This window comes from Anabrus simplex, chromosome 2 (assembly GCF_040414725.1).
Source record: "Anabrus simplex isolate iqAnaSimp1 chromosome 2, ASM4041472v1, whole genome shotgun sequence".
NCBI classification, from domain to species: Eukaryota; Metazoa; Arthropoda; class Insecta; order Orthoptera; family Tettigoniidae; genus Anabrus; species Anabrus simplex.
In genome coordinates, this window is record NC_090266.1 from 534,060,987 (window position 1) to 534,082,487 (window position 21,501).

The 21,501-nt window shown below is 37.9% G+C and overlaps 1 protein-coding gene across 2 annotated transcripts in view; it reads right to left on the minus strand.

Moving 5' to 3' along the window:
• Cals (calsyntenin-1) overlaps positions 1-21,501 on the minus strand; it is a 466,513-nt gene that overhangs the window by 379,145 nt on the left and 65,867 nt on the right. For both annotated transcript variants that reach the window (XM_067140904.2, XM_067140903.2), the window contains exon 3: positions 4,720-4,841. In XM_067140904.2, the coding sequence (XP_066997005.1) occupies positions 4,720-4,841 (122 nt within the window). The remainder of the gene's footprint in view (positions 1-4,719; positions 4,842-21,501) is intronic.

Here is a 21,501-nt window from a genome sequence, read left to right on the forward strand (position 1 = left end):
CATAGACTGATTCATTTGGCCCTGGAAAGGGCTGTTGGTATCATGGCATATGGTATGGAGCTCTGTTGGAAGAGGCTACGAAACATGCAACAGGATTTCAGTTACCTAAGTCATTTAACGCAGCATCTGCTTGAAAAGACAAACTGCATGGTCGATACAGAGCGGCATGCAATGTTGCAGGAAGGACCGTCTTGCAACATCTCCAGTGTAATGGATTGGCATACCTCAGTGACTAGCTGTCTAAGGTGACCAGGATCGGCCAGGTCCTGCACATACACTAGTCCCTCATTATGATAGGAAGATTGATGTTTGGTGTGCTGTTAGTGCAAGACGAATAATTGGGCCTACTTTTTTCAAGACGACATTAAATGCAGAGAGGTTCCAAGATGACATTTTGATGCTGTTCTTCCATCAGTTAACAGAAGAAGAAAAACCCCGTGGGTGGTTTCAACAAGATTCAGCGCCTGCTCATACAGCAGGAAATCCCATTCTTACAATCTCAGAAGTGTTTGCAGACAGTGATCAGTGCTGGTCTATTTCCCCCCTCGTTCTCCAGATCTAACGGTGTGTAATTTTTGCATGTGGGGTAAACTGAAAGAAAAAGTGTACGGAACTAATCCTCACACATTGAAAAAAAAAAAACATTATGAATGAAATCTGATTTACAGTGGCACAACTCACTCGCATCAGCCAGAATGCGGTTACCAGATACAATGCCTATATAACCCAGAAAGTACGACACTTCCAGCATCCTTTATAAGGTACTATTTCATGTAAGATTGCATATATATGCTTAAAGAAGGGCGGCCGCACGCAACATAAGTTCAGCTGAGGCAACTGCCGTAGCGCAAAGTACAAACACCGTGCATTCGGACTTAGTTTGTATAGGAGACCCTGTACAGGAACAGACCCTGCCTTACAGCTAGCAAGATGTTGCCGATTCCATATTGGCAATGAGAGATCTTAAGATATTTTTTACAATAATTTATCTCCACGCAATTTATGATTCCCTGGTCATTGGTTGCATAACGCTTGTTGTGTTACGCGAAAACCGGACTAACTCTACATGTGGAGCAAGATGTAGCATTGTCGAGAAACAACAGAATACATTAGTTTTGTTTCTTCATTCTATCATTAAAGCTTATCAGCCATTCTTCCATTATCACAGCCGTCATCCACACCTTGTTCGATTTCCAAAAAACAGGAAGTCCATTAATGTTTATGTTGTTGAAACATCTTCGTGGTTCTAAGGCATTCCCTTACTGTTTCTACTACAGCATTAGTGTTTGCCCACCCATTCCCCTTCTATATCCTGAGCCTCCTTACTGTGTATTTTTTGGAACTTTTCACTAATCATACCCATGTATTTCTGTCTATCCTACTTCATCTGGAGACAATTTCATTTTCTCTATCCTAGGCCTACAGATACTTAGTTCACTAGAGATCAGATAATGTTTAGTATCATAAAAAGAATACTCAGAATATCTGCACAATCATAACAGATTTTCTGAATTCAAAATCTGTTACGATACAGCCTAAAAAGCAACTATGATCGGTGGAAAACGGTAAATAAACAAATATGTAAACATACTCTGGGATGGGTTTAAATAATAATAATAATAATAATAATAATAATAATAATAATAATAATAATAATAATAATAATAATAATATTTGCTTTACGTCCCACTAACTACTTTTACGGTTTTTCGGAGACGCCGAGGTGCCGGAATTTAGTCCCGCAGGAGTTCTTTTACGTGCCAGTAAATCTACCGACACGAGGCTGACGTATTTGAGCACCTTCAAATACCACCGGACTGAGCCAGGATCGAACCTGCCAAGTTGGGGTCAGAAAGCCAGCGCCTCAACCGTCTGAGCCACTCAGCCCGGCGTGGGATGGGTTTAAAGCAATTGTTGAGGAATGTGAAAATTGGTATGTACCTTTAAAGGTGGTAAGGAATGATAAAGCCTCCCGAAGGTATCACCACCTTGACGAAAGCAAAATATATTTTGCCGGGTGTTTGGAGGCTTTCGTGTTCAAATGATCCTTAGGGATATGCCGGCGGGAGCACATGCTCCTGGTAGGGCCACCCAAGCCGGACAGGTCTAAGGTGGTGATCCAGACTAAGAGTGATACCCTGGTCCTCTAGGTTGGGGGTTGGGCATAGGGTTAACTCCCCTACCTTGTGAAAAGACAAATGTTACGGATACCTTAAGACATACTACACGAAAAGCGGATAACTTGGTGACGACCCGGCGAGAAAAACGGCTTAAGAGAAGGAAAAATGATATTGTGGAATATAAAGACATTAAAGAGACCTGGGAAGTTGAAGGAATTAAGGAATGAACTGGATTAGTATGGAGTGAAAATAGCAGCATTGCAGGAGCTAAGATGGAAGGGGCAAGGGATGATAATGTCTGGTCAACATATCCTGATGTACAGTGGAGGAGAAGAAGGCAGTAATGGCACAGGATTCCACATACAAAAGTCTGTAAAGCAAAGTGTGATTAACTTTACTGCAATCAATGATAAGATGTGCTCTTTGAGACTTCGAGCAAAGTTCTTCATTGTTACAATGTTTTGTGTGTATGCCCCTACAGAAGAGGCAGAAGAGGAGGAAAGAGATGCATTTTACACCAAATTGGAGGATGAAATTAAAGTTCAAAGACATGACGTGAAAATGATCATTGGAGATCTAAATGCAAAGATTGGAAGAGAAGAGGTGTATAAACACATAGTAGGGAAAGAAAGCTTGCACGAAGTCAGTAATGATAATGGTTTGAGACTTAGTGACTTTGCGAGAGGAAAGCAGATGATAATCAGAAATACTTGGCACCTGCAGAAAAATATAAAGGAGGAGGCATGGATATCACCAGATGGTGTAACAAGAAATCAGAAAGACCATGTTATCATAGACAGGTGGCACGCATCGGACATCATGGATGTTAGCCGTTGTAGAGGTGCAGATGCTGATTCAGACCATTATCTTGTAAGAATAACATGCAGACAAAAAATAGACTTGGCAAGGATGGGAAAAGTAAGAAGAAAGACAAAGCATAATGTAGAGGGTATGAAAAACGAATGGCAGAAACCAGTACTGTCAAAAAAGTCTCTATAGGAAAACCAAAAAGAAGACAGAAGAGAGGAAGGCCCAGGAAGAGATGGATTGATGATGCTGAAGATGACCTTAGAAAGATGGGAGTTAAATGCTGGAGAAGGAAAACCGAGGACCAGGACGAATGGAGGCAGGTGATTAAGGAGGTCAAGGACCTACATGGGCTGTAGCGCCGACCAGTAAGTAAGTAAGGAATGGTAAAGACCCACTATATTATAACAGAGAAATAAAGAGACTAAGAATGAGGTGCAGGTAGGAAAGAAATAAGAGTTAGAATTGGCTGTGGAAGTAAGGAGAAATTGAAGGAACTTACTAGGAAATTGAATCTAGCAAAGAAGTCAGATAAGGATAACATCATGGCAAGCATAACTGGCAGTCATACAAATTTTAGTGAAATATGGAAGGGTACGTATAGTTACATTAAGGCAGAAACAGGTTCCAAGAAGGACATTCCAAGAATCATTAATGAACAAGGGGAGTGTGTATGCGAGGAGCTTCAAAAGGCAGAAGTATTCAGTCAGCAGTATGTAAAGATTGTTGGTTACAAGGATAATGTCCAGATAGAGGAGGTGACTAATAATAAAGAAGTATCAAAATTAAAAACTAGAAAAGCAACTGGAATTGATAAGATTTCGGGAGATATATTAAAAACAATGGGTTGGGATACAGAACCATATCTGAAGTACTTATTTGATTATTGTTTGTATGAATTTTTTGTACAATTTGTTTTACGTCACACTGACAGATAGGTCTTATGGCGACGATTGGATAGAAAAAAGGTCTATGAGAGGGAAGGAAGCGGCTGTGACCATAATTAAGGTACTGCCCCAGCATTTGCCTGGTGTGAAAATGGGAAACCACAGAAAACCATCTTCAGGGCGGCTGACAGTGGAGTTTGAACCCACTATCTCCCGGATGCAAGCTAACACCTGTGTGCCCCTAACCACATGGCCAATTTGCTCGGTTTGATATAAAGAGGCTGGCCTGGTGGGAAATAAGCATTGCAAACTTTTGCTATGACAGGCAACAAAACACCTATTATTACTGCCTCCCGCTGGGTTCTTAGTAGAACTGCTTCGCTGTAGATGTCAAGAGTGAAAGTACCAATGCCACCGGAAGCCCGGTTCACGTAACCCTGTTCCGTCGAGTAAAGTTTAAAATTTCTTAAGACAGTATGACGAACTGGTCTGAGATTAGTTTCCTTAATACAGACTATACTCGCTGCGAACCGACTGATTAGCTGGCACAGCTCAGAAAGATGCCCGTCATAACAGTTACAATTCCACTGTAACAGTGACAGTGTAAACTTTATCAAGGAATTTTAGATTGTAAGCAGCAAGATGCTTATTAACCAACACTAACATCTCCATCTGAAGATGGAGATAGATACTCTGTGTGTTAAATGATGAATTAATACTATTCCTGAAAATCCCAGTACAGTACATCACTACATAGTGTAAGTCATTCAAATTCATGTTTTAAAACATCATTTTGATTTTACGCCACCCTCTTTATTGCCTTTATTGCACCAACTGCACTCTGAAAAAAAACCACCACAATGGTATTATAACTGTATATATAAAATATATAAATGCTCACTTACTTGTCTGACACTTCGCCGGAGCAACTGACAGCTGCAATGTCAAATTTGTAGTTCTTTCTTTTTTCACAGTTTAGAACTTTTCTTGCTCTCAACTCTGCCTCCCCTTGCCTCTTCAAAATTATCTGGAAAAAACAATTTTAAAAGCAGAGAAGAATAAAACCAGGCTTTTACTAACCAAATTATTATTTTTTAATTAGAGAAGAGATGAGCCTAGAATTTTACATAACATAATTTAACAAGGTATAGATCCACTGATGTTACAGTTTAAGAACATTACAGAAGAAATTGTTAACAACATGCTGTGGAAGATTTTATCTAAATTTGACATTATCTCATCTCATCTCATGCCAAACAAATTTACATCATGCACCTGTTTCAGTTAATTCAACTCAAGTGTGCACTAAATCCTTCACAATGCACAACATGTACATAAATACATCTTCATTATAGACTGTTATGACATTCGGCATTCAGTCTGCAAGCCTCTAATTTTACAAAACTCTGCCACGATCCTCTACTGGCAACTAGCTCAGTGGTCTCGTTTAGTCCTATACCTGAGTAACCATCGTCGTCTTGGTCTCCCTCCATGACCGAGTCCATTATTCTCTGGGTAATAAAGCCTCTTCCATTCGCCTCATCACACGGCCCCACCACCAAAACCAGTTTACACATACCCGCCAAACTTCAAAAAGAGAAATCCAGAAGATCCCAAAGAGGAAAATCTTTAACACCACACGCACGTGTCGCAAAATCTTGAGACATAGTGAAAAAGGACAGCAAAGGGGAGATTACAAACAATACTAATACAAGTCAAATACATTTTATGATAACCCCTGAAATTAAATACACAAATTTACATCTTTATGAGTGCTCATCAGTTTTCACTCACTGGGAACAGTTCACACCGTACACAAGCAGTGTTTTTCTGCACTTTATACTTGCAGGTCACAATATGAACGTCACCATCAAAATTAAACTAAACATGTACACTTATTTACAAAATTCTGTCAAGTTCACAGTATGCAGGCTATTATCCATCACACGTTGGAGAGGACAGATGTAGATGAAATGCTTTCTTAAAAAATTCTGTAAGAAAACTACTACTACTACTACCACTAAAGTAACATGGACCAGTATTTCTGGTTTTCAAAACAGAAATAAAATCCAGAATTTTATTTGACATTGAGGACCTAAACTAATTTTGGTTCTTTTTCACCAAGCTGAACAAATGTTCACACTCAGCATTGCTGTACAGTACAGTGAGAACAGAAAGCATTAGCCTGGATATCCCATCATACTTAGGAACACCATCAGCTCCACGAATGTTCATCAAGCGAGCCCATTTGGTGTCATCCGTCAGATTCTCTCTCAACAGTAGCATAGTCATCAATCTGAAGAGCTACAAATTGGTTCTGAAGCACATTCATTGAATCCTCAAACGAATCACTGTCCTTCCATGGCAGCAATGATAGAAATCATTCTATAAAGAACTGTACAGAAGAAAACTGAACTACTTCAATTTTTGAAACATCTGCAACCTTTGTATGTTTCAATAATTAATTAATGTTATTTGCTTTACGTCCCACTAACTACTTTTTAAGGTCTTCGGAGACGCCGAGGTGCCGGAATTTGGTCCCGCAGGAGTTCTTTTACGTGCTAGTAAATCTACCGACACGGGGCTGTCGTATTTGAGCACCTTCAAACACCACTGGACTGAGCCAGGATCGAACCTGCCAAGTTGGGGTTAGAAGGCCAACGCCTAACAGTCTGAGCCACTCAGCCCGGCTTGCATGTTTCCATCATTCTGAGGGAACTTGTTAATAATATAATCACATGCTGTGCAGAAGTAACCCCTGGCAGTTGAAAATCTCTATCTCTATCATTTTCTTCACCAAGTTCATTGTCTCAGTGCCAATGACCATCACTCTCTCTCATTCTCAATAGAATGGTATGGAACTTTTTATTAAAAGGGAACTTTTGATCACTTTTAGTTAAACAAATCTGGAAAGCAGCTGCTTTAACAGGTTCGTCATTAGTTCTAGTAGTTTGTGAATGTGAGGGGAAGCACTCTGAAGTGAAGAATTGAGATTCTCAAATAAAGGAATACAGGAAGGCACTGTATGCCTTATTTAAGCCTGATGACAGAACAAGAAACAAAAATTCTTCATAATTATGAATAATGTTCTTATTCTTTATCATAGGAGTGTCAGATTTGGAGACACATGAAAATCTTTTGGGAGCAACCAATTATGACTACTCAATAGCTTTCCTCTTTTCATAGTGTTTGAAAATACCAGGCTCGGCTTATGGGATCGTAAATGATGTTATGCTAGTAGTTGATGCACACTGAGCATTAATAAGCACGTCATCTTAAAGAAACCCAATTGCTCTAACAGCCTCTGCAGACATCTTCCTAACGATAGCCATCTTGTGCAAACATGTTTCAGTATCTTCTTCATTTCCTTGTTGTGAAGCTCTTGGAATTTCTTAAGGCGTTCCTTCCTTTTACAACTCTTCTCTAAATAATAGAAGATGTCGACTAACAATTCATCAACTTTAACAGGCAAACTGCTAGCACCTTTCTCAGCAGTCAAGTTAATTCAAATGGCGTGAGCAGCCCAGTACGAAGAGAGATGATTGTGCTTCCCTTAAAACTAAACAATTTTTAATTAGTATTTTGTAACATTCTAACTGTGAAATTACCAAATTACCAGTACTACACCCCATTGAATCACCCACCAAGGCTGGGACAGACAACACTGAGCGAACTATCTTTTCCTGCTTTGCCACAAAACAGGTGATGACAATAGGGTAAAGCTTAGCATTGCTATTATTGCTCCCATCTGTAGCTAAAGAAAATGGTTCACGTTGCATGTAACCAACAAGCTCACTTCTTGAATCCCTAGCAATTTCTTTCAAAATGTGTGTGGTTTTTTGTACAAACACAGCAATATTTTTTTTTGCAATTTCTGAACCTGGGAACATTACAGAGCACCAGCATGATCGGCAGCAGCTAACGGGATATTATGTTCAATAAAAATGAAGTGGACAAGCATTCCGCTCTTATTATATCAAGGTCGGTTCCAGAAGAGGTACAAAAACAAAATTTTCTAACTGCCATCCTTAAATTTTGTATTGGAGATGTTTTATACAGATTTAATGTGATTTACTAATTCCATTTTTCCTCCTTAAGAAACGTTTCGCACAAGCACATGGAACAGAATGCGAATGTTTCGCCTTTCCGTGATCGTATAAAACAAGGATATTCGGCCGAATATGCCTCCCTAAAAGATTAATGGTATCTTTTCTTAGTTTAACTTATTTAGAACATCACTAAAAATACTAAACCGCTTAAAAATTCGTCACACAATTCCATGAGTTTCAGAACTACCGCCAATGTTATTCACACACACACAAACAAAGCCATTCAGCTGCTACGAAGCATGACGCATTTACTAAAATTGTTATAGATATTCACAGCCTGCTACTTTCCATGATCTCTTTTTTTCAAAATCACAGCCTGCTGCTTGTTTGGGAACATCTCAATGAAGTAGCAGTTGAAGTCGAACAGGTGACAAAATCACGGTGATAATTGATAGTGTAATTATCGATACATTTACCGGTTGAATTTCAAACACTGCATCTCATATTACCATCTACTTCAGTTTTAGGATATTACCAAAATTTATTAGGATCAAACTATTCAATACAATTGAGTTTCCAAAGTTAGGATTAACATCTTATTACACTAACATTAGAAGGGACATGTTTCGCCCTTTATAAGGGCATCATCAGCCTTTATACAACTCATACCTCATAGATAAAAATCAGGATCCTTATTGTCATGGTAAAAAATATAAAAATGAGAATATAAGATTGGAAATGAGTATTATACAATGTGAGAAATTGTTATGAGTTCTTAAATAATAATTCACAACTGAATTTCATTTAAAATGTTTACAAAGAAAAGGTTGACGTTGGTATGATATTACACTAGTAATTTAAAATATTTTATAGAATAGACAAACTAGTCCTTATCCACATAATAACAAGAAGGTCTATGGCTAAAGTTGCTGTATTAAAGTTTGAGTGAAATTCGGCTAAAAGCAACTTGATTTACATATTGAAGAGAAGGTTAACTGGACCTTAGTAGCTGCTTAAGATGACATTGAAACTTTCTTGTTGAAAACTTGTGATATTAAACTGTAGTATGGCACTGTGTAGATGAAAAAGTTGTTGGATCCATTAATCCATTAATCTCGTTATTTACAAAGTGGGTCAGCGGTCTCCATAATTTTAAAAGAGTGAAAAATGAAATGTCGTATGACTTTTAGTGCCGGGATATCCCAGGATGGGTTCGGCTCGCCAGGTGCAGGTCTTTATATTTGACTCCCGTAGGCGACCTGCGCGTCGTGATGAGGGTGAAATGATGATGAAGACAACACATACACCCAACCCCCGTGCCATTGGAATGAACCAATTAAGGTTAAAAATCCCCGACCCGGCCGGGAATCGAACCCGGGACCCTCTGAACCGAAGGCCAGTACGCTGGCCGTTCTGCCAACGAGTCGGACAAAGAGATAAAAAGTTCACAACTGAATGTTGCCGTGCAGGTCTTTGCTAGCTGGAGTGGTTAATTTTTTTTTTTTTTTTTTTTTTTTTTTTTGTTATGGGCTTTACGTCGCACCGACACAGATAGGTCTTGATAGGTCTTATGGCGACGATGGGACAGGAGAGGGCTAGGAGTGGGAAGGAAGCGGCCGTGGCCTTAATTAAGGTACAGCCCCAGCATTCGCCTGGTGTGAAAATGGGAAACCACGGAAAACCATTTTCAGGGCTGCCGATAGTGGGATTCGAACCTACTATCTCCCGGATGCAAGCTCACAGCCGCGCGCCCCTACGCGCATGGCCAACTCGCCCAGTTGGAGTGGTTATTAACACTTGTACTGATAGTTAAATGGGAACATTCATACTTCTTGTTGGCTGTAGTTTTAAATATAGATTGACTATTGAAGGATATATGGTGAACAATGTTTTCGCTCAGTTCCACACAGATACGACACACGACATTCAAATCTTACTTGTTCCGAGACCATACAGACAACCAGTTCATACCAAAAAAATCGAGAATTGTGTTCTATATAGTCATAAGCATGCCATGCAATTTCCAGAGGAGATAGAGGGTTATAATGTTCAAGCAGCATCTCTTTCCACTAGGCTACTTGTAAGTATTCCAGAGACTAAGAAGAAAAAAAGAATATAGTGAATAATCCTTTCTAGTTCATATCACAAACAGCAAATAAGACTGAGATCCAGAAAATGAAAAGGCCATTGCAGTACAAAAAGGTCATTATGTTCTTCCTGAAACCACTGTTTAGTGATTCAGGGTATGAGAGCAAGTACATTATCCGGCAGAAGGAAATAATCTGAGTATGAAACATAAACAAGAAAGGAGGCTTCATGAACAATGATACCAACAGTATTCTGGTATGATGCAACAGTTATATATGAAGGGATCCAATTCATGCCAGGAAAATATTCCCCATACAACTATATCAGGCACACCAGCTTATATATCAGGTACAACAGATTATTTATGTTTTCACCTAATTAACTTGTGCACCTTCCATTGCCATTACATAAACCACTAACACCTATTCATCAAATTAGAGAACTAGCTTCTTTAATCCTCAGCCCAGTGCTGGTTGCTGTGTACATCACCAAGAGTTTCCAGTCCATCCTGAAAGCGTTTGATTCTGCTTATGGCTTCTGTTCCACACACCTGTACCAACATCGCACGTGTCTCCATCACCATTTTTCCCAATTTGTAACAAAACTTGATGTTTATGCACTGCTCCATTCCACTATGACATGAGTCTTCCATATACACATTTGTTTGACTGGCTGCAGGAGACTAACCTGCTTCAGATCCATGTGTTCAATGCTATGTGGAGGTTTTCAAAATGTTCCTCTATTCACATGCACGCAGTGTTACCACACGTTGCATTGCAATATTGGTCCATTCACTGTACTTTCTAGACATATCTTGTATGTTACCATTGGCTGCTGAAGGATATTTTTGAACATAGTAGGACTAGTGGTCCAGTGTGATATTTTACTGCTCACTATGATTGAAATCATATTTTTCTGAGATTGTGGTATTTCTGCTTACTATATAAAAAATCCTCCTATGATCCTTCTCATCAGCAAACCATCTTTTTCCTCAGAAGTACTAATAACTTACTAATTACTTATTTTACCATTTTTATGAACTACTGAAACTGTGGTAAGTGAGAAGTCAATAAGGGATGATTATCTAATTTTATTTCCCCTTAACCCTTTATAGGTCAGTGGCCAAATATTTAGCCACCTGAAATTTCCCTGAGTGATCAAATTTTATTTTTTAATAGAACATTATTTGTAGCAGGGGTAACTGTTAGTTGGATGTCATTTGATTTTAATTTTTTTTCTCATAAAACCCTTTCAAACGAACTTCAGAACCTGGTGGCTAAATATTTAGCCACTGTTCATTTCTACTGACAATAGGCTGGTGGCTAAATATGGGCACTGTTAGCTATTAGCTTCACATGGATTATTGACAATAGTTAAAAATCATTATACTTACATGAAATTATGAATATCGGTATATAAAACAGCAATCACTCCAGAAACACTCAATATATAGCAACAAACTAATAATATACACAACATGTGATACTGCTAGGTATACAAGAACTCAGTGTCTAAATATTTAGCCACTTTCATCCCAAACTGCAGCACAGTGCAGGAAATGACACACAGAACAGAAAGTGGCCAAATATTAAGTCACGGAATGTCTGCAGACACCAATAAATTAAATAAGGCTCAATATCAATGGCTTCTGTCAAGTATATTCAACTTTATTGAAGTGTCTAAATATTAAGCCACGGTTCATGTACCCAAACTAAACATAAAATAATGTGAGCGTTAAAAGGTATTCTGACAAGAATACACACGTCATTTTACCTACACCACATACATGGCAGATTTATTAAAGACAGTACGAGAACCCCAGTGTAAGACAGAAGTCATATGATAACTGGAAAAAGAAGATGCTATTGATGTTGAAGAAATGGGAGACCGAATACTCAAGTCAGAATTTTACAGAGCATTGAGAGACCTAACTAAGAACAAGGCACCTGGAACTGATGCCATACCGTCATTACCACAACGTAGTCAAAGTTCAAGACAATTGTCCTTATAGTACAAAGATGCTTCATCCAGTATATACAATAGACATATCCTTATCCAGTACTAGAATGTAAAATTCAGTAAAATTTCCTGTGTCTATAAAATATCATCTTAAATCAAAATATTTTAAAAGAAAAGGCTTTGAGTGGTGAAACAAAGGATTATTCTCTGGTTTTTGAGAAAGCTGTGAATGTTATTTTTGTGTTATGTCCAGAATAATACAATGATGCAATTTTTTATTTTCTGTTACGCCCGTCTGTCTGTACATGCACCATGAGAAAACCACAACGCAAAATTTAATGAAAATTCATAGTTATGGTCAGGTGCGAAGGCACTACAAGTTACGTTATAAATAATTTTATTCACACTGGGTAAATTACTAGTTTAGGGTAGTCTAAAAATTGAATTCTCAAATATCTCTGTTAATAATGGCCCTGTGAATAAATGCTACACAATATAAGTTGCAGAAAATAAAATTTACAATCTTATGGACAGTAAAAATTGATCCTACAACAAATATTTATGATTTTGTTTTTACTTCTTTCCTGTGTCCTAATGTTATGTTATTATTACCAAAAAAAAATCCCTTGTAACAATAAGAAGAGATATTGATCTTCCATGCCTCATACATTCTTTGTGTACTGGCTGTAGAAAGGACTGTCCCAATACCTAAATGACTGTCTGACCCAAGGGAGGCTATGAGCAGACATTTTGCATGACACATAGTCTAGAGGAGTTAAACCACTGTCTGAATAATGGCAGTAAGAATTGGGGAGTTTGATCAAATAAAATAAAAATGATCTTGCTGTAACTCTTGTGGCTAGACCTACAGGTCCATCAACGTATTTGAGCTATTCGATCCATGCCATGGAGGTGCCGATAGGAACAGGGAGTTAACACAGTGAACAGAAACACGGCCGAGCCTTCTTCAACACTGTCTGTGGCCAGGTCGTTCCAGCACTGGAGCTAGGCATTGGTAGATCATAAGCGTAGAACTGTTCACGAAAATGTTCATTTGACTGAGCATTTCATATGACAACATTGCCATTAACTCCAACATTCGACTTGGAATATATTCTAACAAGAATACACACGTCATTTTACCTACACCACATACATGGCAGATTTATTAAAGACAGGTATGTCTGATAATAAAGAAATAACAGAAATAAACAGACTCTCACTTATGATAAAAATTTAACAATGAACCAGCCTTAAGGAAGCTATACTGGGCTCAGCAAGCTCACCCTTCATATTAACAATACAAGTCTCAAAAAAAATAAAACACATTGCTATTAAGTTCCAGCATTGTTTCATTTAAGATTTAATCACATCAATGTGCCATCCATTGTAGCTCCTTTCCCAATTACTGCAAACATTATTAATACATAAGTAGGTTATTTCTTATTTTAATGTTAATAAAGGGGGATAGTCTTAGTACCACTTTAGTACTTGTATAAACATTAGTTACTAGTATTAGGGAACAGAATCACAAGAATCAAACCATTTTTAATGTTAGCATTGATAGCCATAATCTTATAGCTAAAATATGAATTTTGATTTAGTGGTATGGCAGTATATAATTTTGAGAACCCTTGATATAGGTTATTTAAACCTTCTTCAATTACAAAATTAAAGACAGGTATGATTGTATACCTGTAATACTAAAAGCATTTCAACAGATAGGGATGGAGAGAGGAGCATTGCACGTGTTGCCCCATTTCTGCATTCCTTTCTCCTTCCCTTTGCTTACGGCTTACTTGTTCCTTAGTTCAGACCACTGTGTTCTACTGTATATAACTAAGAAGTGAGAGGTTTGTCAACTCCAACCAAAACGAGCCAGCTAGCAGGCTCATCTCCATGCCAACCACAGTGGGGCCGCCCACGTTTCCATGGCAACGATACTCCCTACTCCCTTCTCCCCACCCAGGCAGGCAGGTAGTAAACAGACCTCCCTCCAAGAATTGTCAGAATGCATCTTTCAATATTACGACTATAGTAAAGAAATAAAAAGATTCACATTTACGGTAAAAATTTTAACAATGAACCAGCATTAAGGAAGAGAATGTCGTAAGGAACGTTCAATTCAGATAAATGAAGTGGTTCCTTTTTGCTAGTTAAACTATGAAAGAGTATGTTGAAACTTTTTATTCTAGTAACATTCTGACAGTAGCTTCCTTTTTTGTACATATGATCACTGGAAAAAGAAGACTATGTTGATTCTTAAAGGCAGAGGAAACATATTTTCGAGTTTTATTTTCTTCTCACTGAATGGAAGATTAAATTTTAATCAACGTGCTGAAAACCCTATAGCATTATTTTACATTGTTCAGGAGATAGTAGCGGAAAACGGCCACAGTACTTGAGCGAGTGACGTCACTGTTGGCGAGCCGCCTTCTGCATGCTATTAGTAGGTGTAGCAGAATCGGACAGTGCAACTGTTGGTTCGGCATATTTAACTACTGTAAACGATACCTAAGTGAACACACGGTTTACTGTGTTGTGTAGGGTTGCAACCCTGCATGCACATCATAAACATCGAAGGAAGAAGTTTTAGGTTTTCACAGATTCCCCAATCCAGAGAAATCTCCAGAGAGATATTGCGCTTATTTATAAAAAATTAGTCACTAATTTCTCACCAAACCCAACATAGTTTCGTATGCTCTACACATTTCAGAGAGCAGGACTATGAACTATTGATTATTGTTAAATATCAAGCCGAACTCCTGAGACAAAATAGAAAACCTGAGTTAAGAAAATGTTCTGTTCCTGCACTAAATATGAGGGGATTGAAATATCTTCCTATTGCAAAGCGTGCCTCTCCACATATTAAGAATTAATTTGAAATATTATAAATATACTTTTAAATGTGTTATTAATGAAAGTGTTCCAGTTCTTGACCAAAAACAATTAAGATAGCTAAAGCCATATTTTTGGTCATGCTAGTCCGGGAGGGCATATATATAGCAAGAGGATATGCAATTCTCCCCTAATACGTCGACACTGCATTGTGTTTAACACGTGTCGCTATCGGCGCGCTAGCCGGTCAGTGTCTTGGGAAGGTGCGGGACATGTTTCGTCTCAATTTGAGATTTCATCAGCCATAAAATCACATGGTAGATTTCAAAACTTGCTGTTCAGAAACTGAAACAAAAAGAAGAACCCAATGCCTTCTTAAAGATTATTTGAGAAACGCAAAAGATATATAAATATATATACAATATTTACACAAAATGACACCACTTCCTGCAAAAACTTTTGTTGTCTTCGATGTTAAAATTGAAATATAACTTGAAATGTGACATGCCTGCCATAACGTCTCGTACGGAATACAATGTCCATTGTTGCTGTCTGTATTTAAAACGGAAGTTCTTATATGAACTGTTGAGAAAACACTGGAGAACAAATATACACATATTTAATGAGTTAGTTTAACACTTTTGCAAACAATCATTCTGCAATATTAAATATGAACGACCTTACTTGAAAATGTTGCAAGCATTGTTGGAATCTGGTAGTTTCAGTGTGTTGACTGGAGAGATCGAAATTCTGGCCCCGGAAATAGGATTGGTACAAATCCACATCAGAACATTTAAAAACTTTAACTTGTAAGGAATACTTTCAAATTGAGCTACTCTGGTAGAAGAAATCTGAAGCCTTATGAGATTGCCTGTCGGATGGCAAAGATCAGCACTGCGTGACAACCATATTCGTGGCTTAAATATAAAGTATATTCCTTTTTATAAAAGACAAGGTCATCAAATTGGATGAAACTCCCTATAGCTGATTTACGACTGAGCCTCACTCCGACTTGCTTCTCGCCACATTACTCAGTAGCTATTGTTGCTAAGTTCTTGTCCTATGCACCATTTACAGTGGGCAAAGAAAGAAATGTATCCACTGAAACTCTAATTTGATCCAAATAGCTCGGTGCCATCAATAACCACAAATGCAAAGAGCTGTCGATTTTGGCAGGCAAAAAGTGAGAGTCTGCCAGTGTTGCAGCCCTGAGTATGCGATTAGCTCCTGAAGTACAATAAAAAATTCAGTCCACTCTGTTTATGAGATTAATAATTGGGCACAATGTCTGGAAAGACCTGATAGTCATGATCCTACAGAATGAGTTCAAAATCTGTTGCAGGGGAAGTGCCCCAGCACTTTTACCTGATCTGTACCATATATCACTACTTTTTCCAGTTTCTAAACTATGTTAAATACTTCAATATCCTTATAAAGGAATATGGCTTTTTAAATAATTCTGTACAATTTTAACTGGGATGCCAACAAATTTGATACAGTGTACACTTAACATGTTTCCCAAACGAAAATCACTCAAAACATAACTCTGAGATCATTCTCTATATTCATATGAACAAAGGAACTATACTTAAATGTATAACTGGACATAAGAAGCAATTTTGGAACATCTGGAAATATACGCAACACATACTATCCTTTACACCACAGACCCAACCGATTTGTATCAGAAAAGAGACGATTACTTTCTGCCTTACTACTTTATTTGTTAGAATGCTCTTCATATGTTGGATTACTCAAGAAAGCATCTATCCATTCTTTCACAATACTTCGCTATAATTTTTATGTTACAGAAATGTATGATTGATTTAATAACACAGCCACGAAAAGTTCCGGTATGTTTTTAATTATTCACTGTCTTCATTTTTGAACTGTTTAAAACAATATTTCTGTGTGTTTTGTTTCAACTATTGTAAAAATTTGACAGAATCAAGACAATTGTTACTAAAACCTAACCATGCTTGTGTAGTTACAGAAATTAGGTAAAAAGGAATGAAATGCATATTTAACACTAAAAAAATCTAACAAACAATGAAATGAAAATCCAAAGCCTGTTTCCAGACGTTTGACCGGGCCAGGAATGGAATGAATGAAGCCCCCATCTAGCGGTGAGGATAGGAATCGTGCCAGCAGCCGAAGCCTGTCACACTCCTCTGGGGCAATGATTAATGAATAACAGATGAAATGAAATGATATTGGAGTGTGTTGCAGGAATGAAAGATAACAGGGAAACCGAAGTACCCAGAGAAAAACCTGTCCCACCTCTGCTTTGTCCAGCACAAATCTCACATGGAGTGACCGGGATTTGAATCACGGAACCCAGTGGTGAGAGGCCGGCGCGCTGTCGCCTGAGCCACAGAGACTTCTAATATACAATATAATGAACAAATTCAACTAATCATAATTAGTGGGACAGATGCACTTGATCAATCCATGTCTTTTCAAATCCTGTAAGTAAATTAAAAGCAGTTACATTAATTTCTCTTCTGCACTGACTTTTGTTTGATACTCTTCATTAAAAAGGGCAGGGAAAAAACAAACATTTTGTACACATACAAAGATACAAATGGAATTAACATTTGCAGAGTTTTATCACTTAAAGGGGATGTTTAACTTTTACTATTATCCAAATTCACTGAATTCCACACTGCAGAAATTTACGTTACACATACTGTCACCAAACATCTCAATAAGATTCTCTTCTTCTGCAGATGTAAATTCAGATGGAGCACTGACAATGAATGAATTTTAAGGGCCATAATACAAACTTAATGACACCTTTTTGAATATGTTTCTATAACTAGACTGTAATGAGCTCTGATAAGTGTTCTTCAAAAACAATTTCATATCATGGAAGAAATGAAATCTTTTGGTAGTCAAAATCTGCTGCAACAAGGTGACACAATATCTGCTTGTTTTTATTCATTAAATTCATTGCTTCCTTTATAGTGATAATCACCACTGATATACATCTAGGCTGCTGCCCAAGTGGTAGATTTCCTATCAGTTGTTTACCTAGACTTTTCTGAAATTATTTCAAAGACAATGGAAATATACTGTACTTCCTTAGTAAATTATTTCAGTCCCTAATTCCTTTTCCTGTAAATGTATATTTGCCCCAGCCGTCCTCTTGAATTCCAACTTTGTCTTCATATTACGATCTTTTCTACTTTTAAAAACTCCACTCAAAAATATTTGTCTACTAGTGTCCCCCCATGCCATCTCTCTGATAGCTCAGAACATACCACTTAGTCAAGCTGCTCATCTCTTTACTCCTAAGCCACAAAGTTAACCACATTTTTGTCACACTACTATTTTGTTGGAAATCACCCAGAAGAAATTGATGTGGTATCCTTGGATTATTTCCAGTTCTCAAATAAAGTAATCCTGGTGAGGGTCCCTGTCTTTTGGCACAGGGCAGAGTAAAAAGTAGCTTCCGCGAGATCTCCGTCGCTTTATGACTGTGACAGCACAATAGCTGCTGGGGTATGTGTAGCTCTTAGTAATGACACTTGAAGCATGTCTAGTGCATCCCGACGTTATGAAAGATGGAACCCACACGGCTGGTCATGTCGCAATAGCAATTTCTGACCCAGTGAGAAAAGCAATGGCAAACTGCTGACATATTTGTGATATTCTCCTGATTGTAGTGAGGAAAGCAGTGGCAAACTGCTGTAATCTTTATGATATTCATTCTCCTGATAATTCAACAAAAACTAATCCATTTTAAAAATATTTGAAGGACTGGTTTAAAAAAAATTACAATTAGTTAACTTAATCACAACACTATTCACATCATACAGTGTCAAAACTCTACAATCTATAAAATCAATAACTATCACACAAACACAATGTACCAAGAAAGTTTGGCAAGCTAGTACCACAATCTAGAAATACAGTGAGGTACTGTTTACACAATCTTAGTAATGATTTGCAAAGGCTTTATTACAAAGTTATTACTAGTTATTGGTTTTGAACCAGATCCGCTAGATGTTGCATCCTAACACACAGAATTAAACAAACATCATTATAGTCCATTATGCCTTTCAGCATTCAGTCTGCAAGCCTCTGTGAAATTAATAAATTTACTGAACGCCGCACACAATCCTCTATTTGCAACTAGTGCTGTGGCCTCATTTAGTTCTACACCTCTAATCTTTAAATTGTTAGAAACTGAGTCTAACCTTCATTGTCTTGGTCTCCCTCTACTTCTCTTACCCTCCACAACAGTCCATTATTCTCCTAGGTAACCTATCCTCCTCCATTCGCCTTACATGACCCCACCACCAACAACTGTTTGTGCGTACAGCTTCATCCATAGAGTACATTCCTTACTTAACCTTTATCTCCTCACTGCCTTTGTTCCCACCTTCTTTTACCAGCAATCATTCTCGCTACTTTCATATCTGTTACTTCTAACTTATGAATAAGATATCCTGAGTCCACCCAGCTTTCGCTCCCGTAAAGCAAAGTTGGTCTGAAAACAGACCGATGTAAAGATAATTTCGTCCGGGAGCTGACTTCCTTCTTACAGAATGCTGTCGATCGCAACTGCTTTACTGCACCTTGAATCAATCTCACTATATTACCATCCTGGGAGAACACACATCCTAAATACTTGAAATTATCTACCGGTTCCAGCAGCTTTGTATCACCAATCTGACATTCAATTTTCTTACAGAGTGACATCAATTTAGTTTTCAAAAGGCTATTTTCATACCATACTCATTGCATCTATTTTCAAGTTCCAAGATATTAGATTGCAGGCTTTTGGCACAATCTGCCATTAAAACCAAGTCGTCAGCATAGACCAGACTGCTTACTACATTTCCACCTAACTGAATCCCTCCCTGCCACTCTATACCATTCAGAAGATGATCCATGTAAACTATGAACAACACAGGTGAAGGATTACAGCCTTGTCTAACCCCTGCAAGTACCCTGAACCAAGAACTCATTCTACCATCAATTCTCACTGCAGCCCAATTGTCAACATACATTCATTTGATTGATTCTAATCAAAGCCTCCCAGTATGGCAAACATCTTTTTCCTCGGTAATCTGTCATATGCTTTCTCTAGATCTACGAAACAAACATTACCGTCTATTGCTCTCATAGCATTTTTCAATTACCTGGCACATACTGAAAATTTGATCCTGCGGTCTGAAACCACAGTGGTTTGCATCCAACTTCCTCTCAACCACTGATCGGACCCTCCCTTCCAAGATGCCAGTGAATATTTTGCCCGGTATACTAAACAATGAGATACCCTGATAGTTCTCGAAATCCTTCTTGTTCCCTTGCTTATAGATAGGTTCAATTATACTGCTTTTGTCCAATCTGAAGGTACCTTACTAATACTAAATGCTAATCTTATTACTCTATGAAGCAATTTCATCCCAGCCTTGCCACTATACTTCACCTTTCAGGTCTAATTTCATCTATTCCTGTTGCTTTATGACAATGGACTTCATTTACCACCTTTTCCACTTTCTCACACGTAATTTCAACATCATTTTCCTCCTCCCCATGAGCTAGGTTGTTAGCGACATCACCAGGAAGATTTCCTTTTACGTTCAGAAGATTTTCAAAATATTCCCTACAACTGTCCAGCGATTCCCTGGGATCTATTATGAGTTCACCTGAATTACCCAAAACACTGTTCGTTTCCTTTTTCCCACCCTTCCTAAGATTCTTTATTACTGTCCAAAAAGGTTTCCCTGCTGCCTGATGTAGCCTTTACAGGTTATTACCAAAATATTCCCATGGCTTCCTTTTGGATTCAACAACTATTTGTTTCGCTCTGCTTCTTTCATCTACGTACAATTCCCTGTCTGCATCAACCCCTTGTTTGGAGCCATTTCTGATAAGCCTTCTTTTTACGTTTAAGGCTGCTCTCACTTCATCATTCCACCAATCTCACTTCATCATTCCACCAAGATGTTCGCTTTTTCCCATCTTTACACACAGTTGTTCGTAGGCATTCCCTTGATGTTTCTACTACAGCATCCCCGTATGCCACACATTCTTTTTCTATATACTAAACCTGCTACTGTCCACTATTCGGAACTTCACTCAGTCTCATGAGCCCAGGCTGTTCAGTAAGAGAGGCAGCAGACCTGGTAAAAAAAAAAAAAAAAAAAAAAAAAAACCCAAGCAATACAGCTGAAAATATCTCATAGTGACCACGTAACACTCAAATACCTGTAAGATCATCTGGTACACAGTGGTCATCCTGGCAGGCCATAGGCTTAGTGGACTGTTATGCCTTGGATTTGTTTGCTTTCTGCATAACGGAGATACTCAGTTCACAAACACAGTCATTTAGATATGTAATATCTATTCAATTCAATATTATAGCAATTTGTCAGTAGCTATATACTGAACTTACATGTTTTATCTTGCTAACAATCAAAATAATGGGTAAATGTTTATACTATCACAAGGTGAAGCCCACTGTGTGCACTTAGAACACAACTTCCTTCTACTACATTCATATGAGAATTCTTTTCAATAAATTTGAACAGCTTAATCTGCCAATCTGTACTTTGTAATTTCTGTTTCAAAGTTTAATATACCTGCTTCAACTTTTTTTAAGACTTCTTTTGATGTGATTATTTAGATCAACATAAAATTCAAACAATCAACAAAATAAATTATCAGTAAACATTATCAGAATATAATTTCAAATGAAGAAAGAACATAATAAAATTGGAAATTAAAATTAGGTTAGTG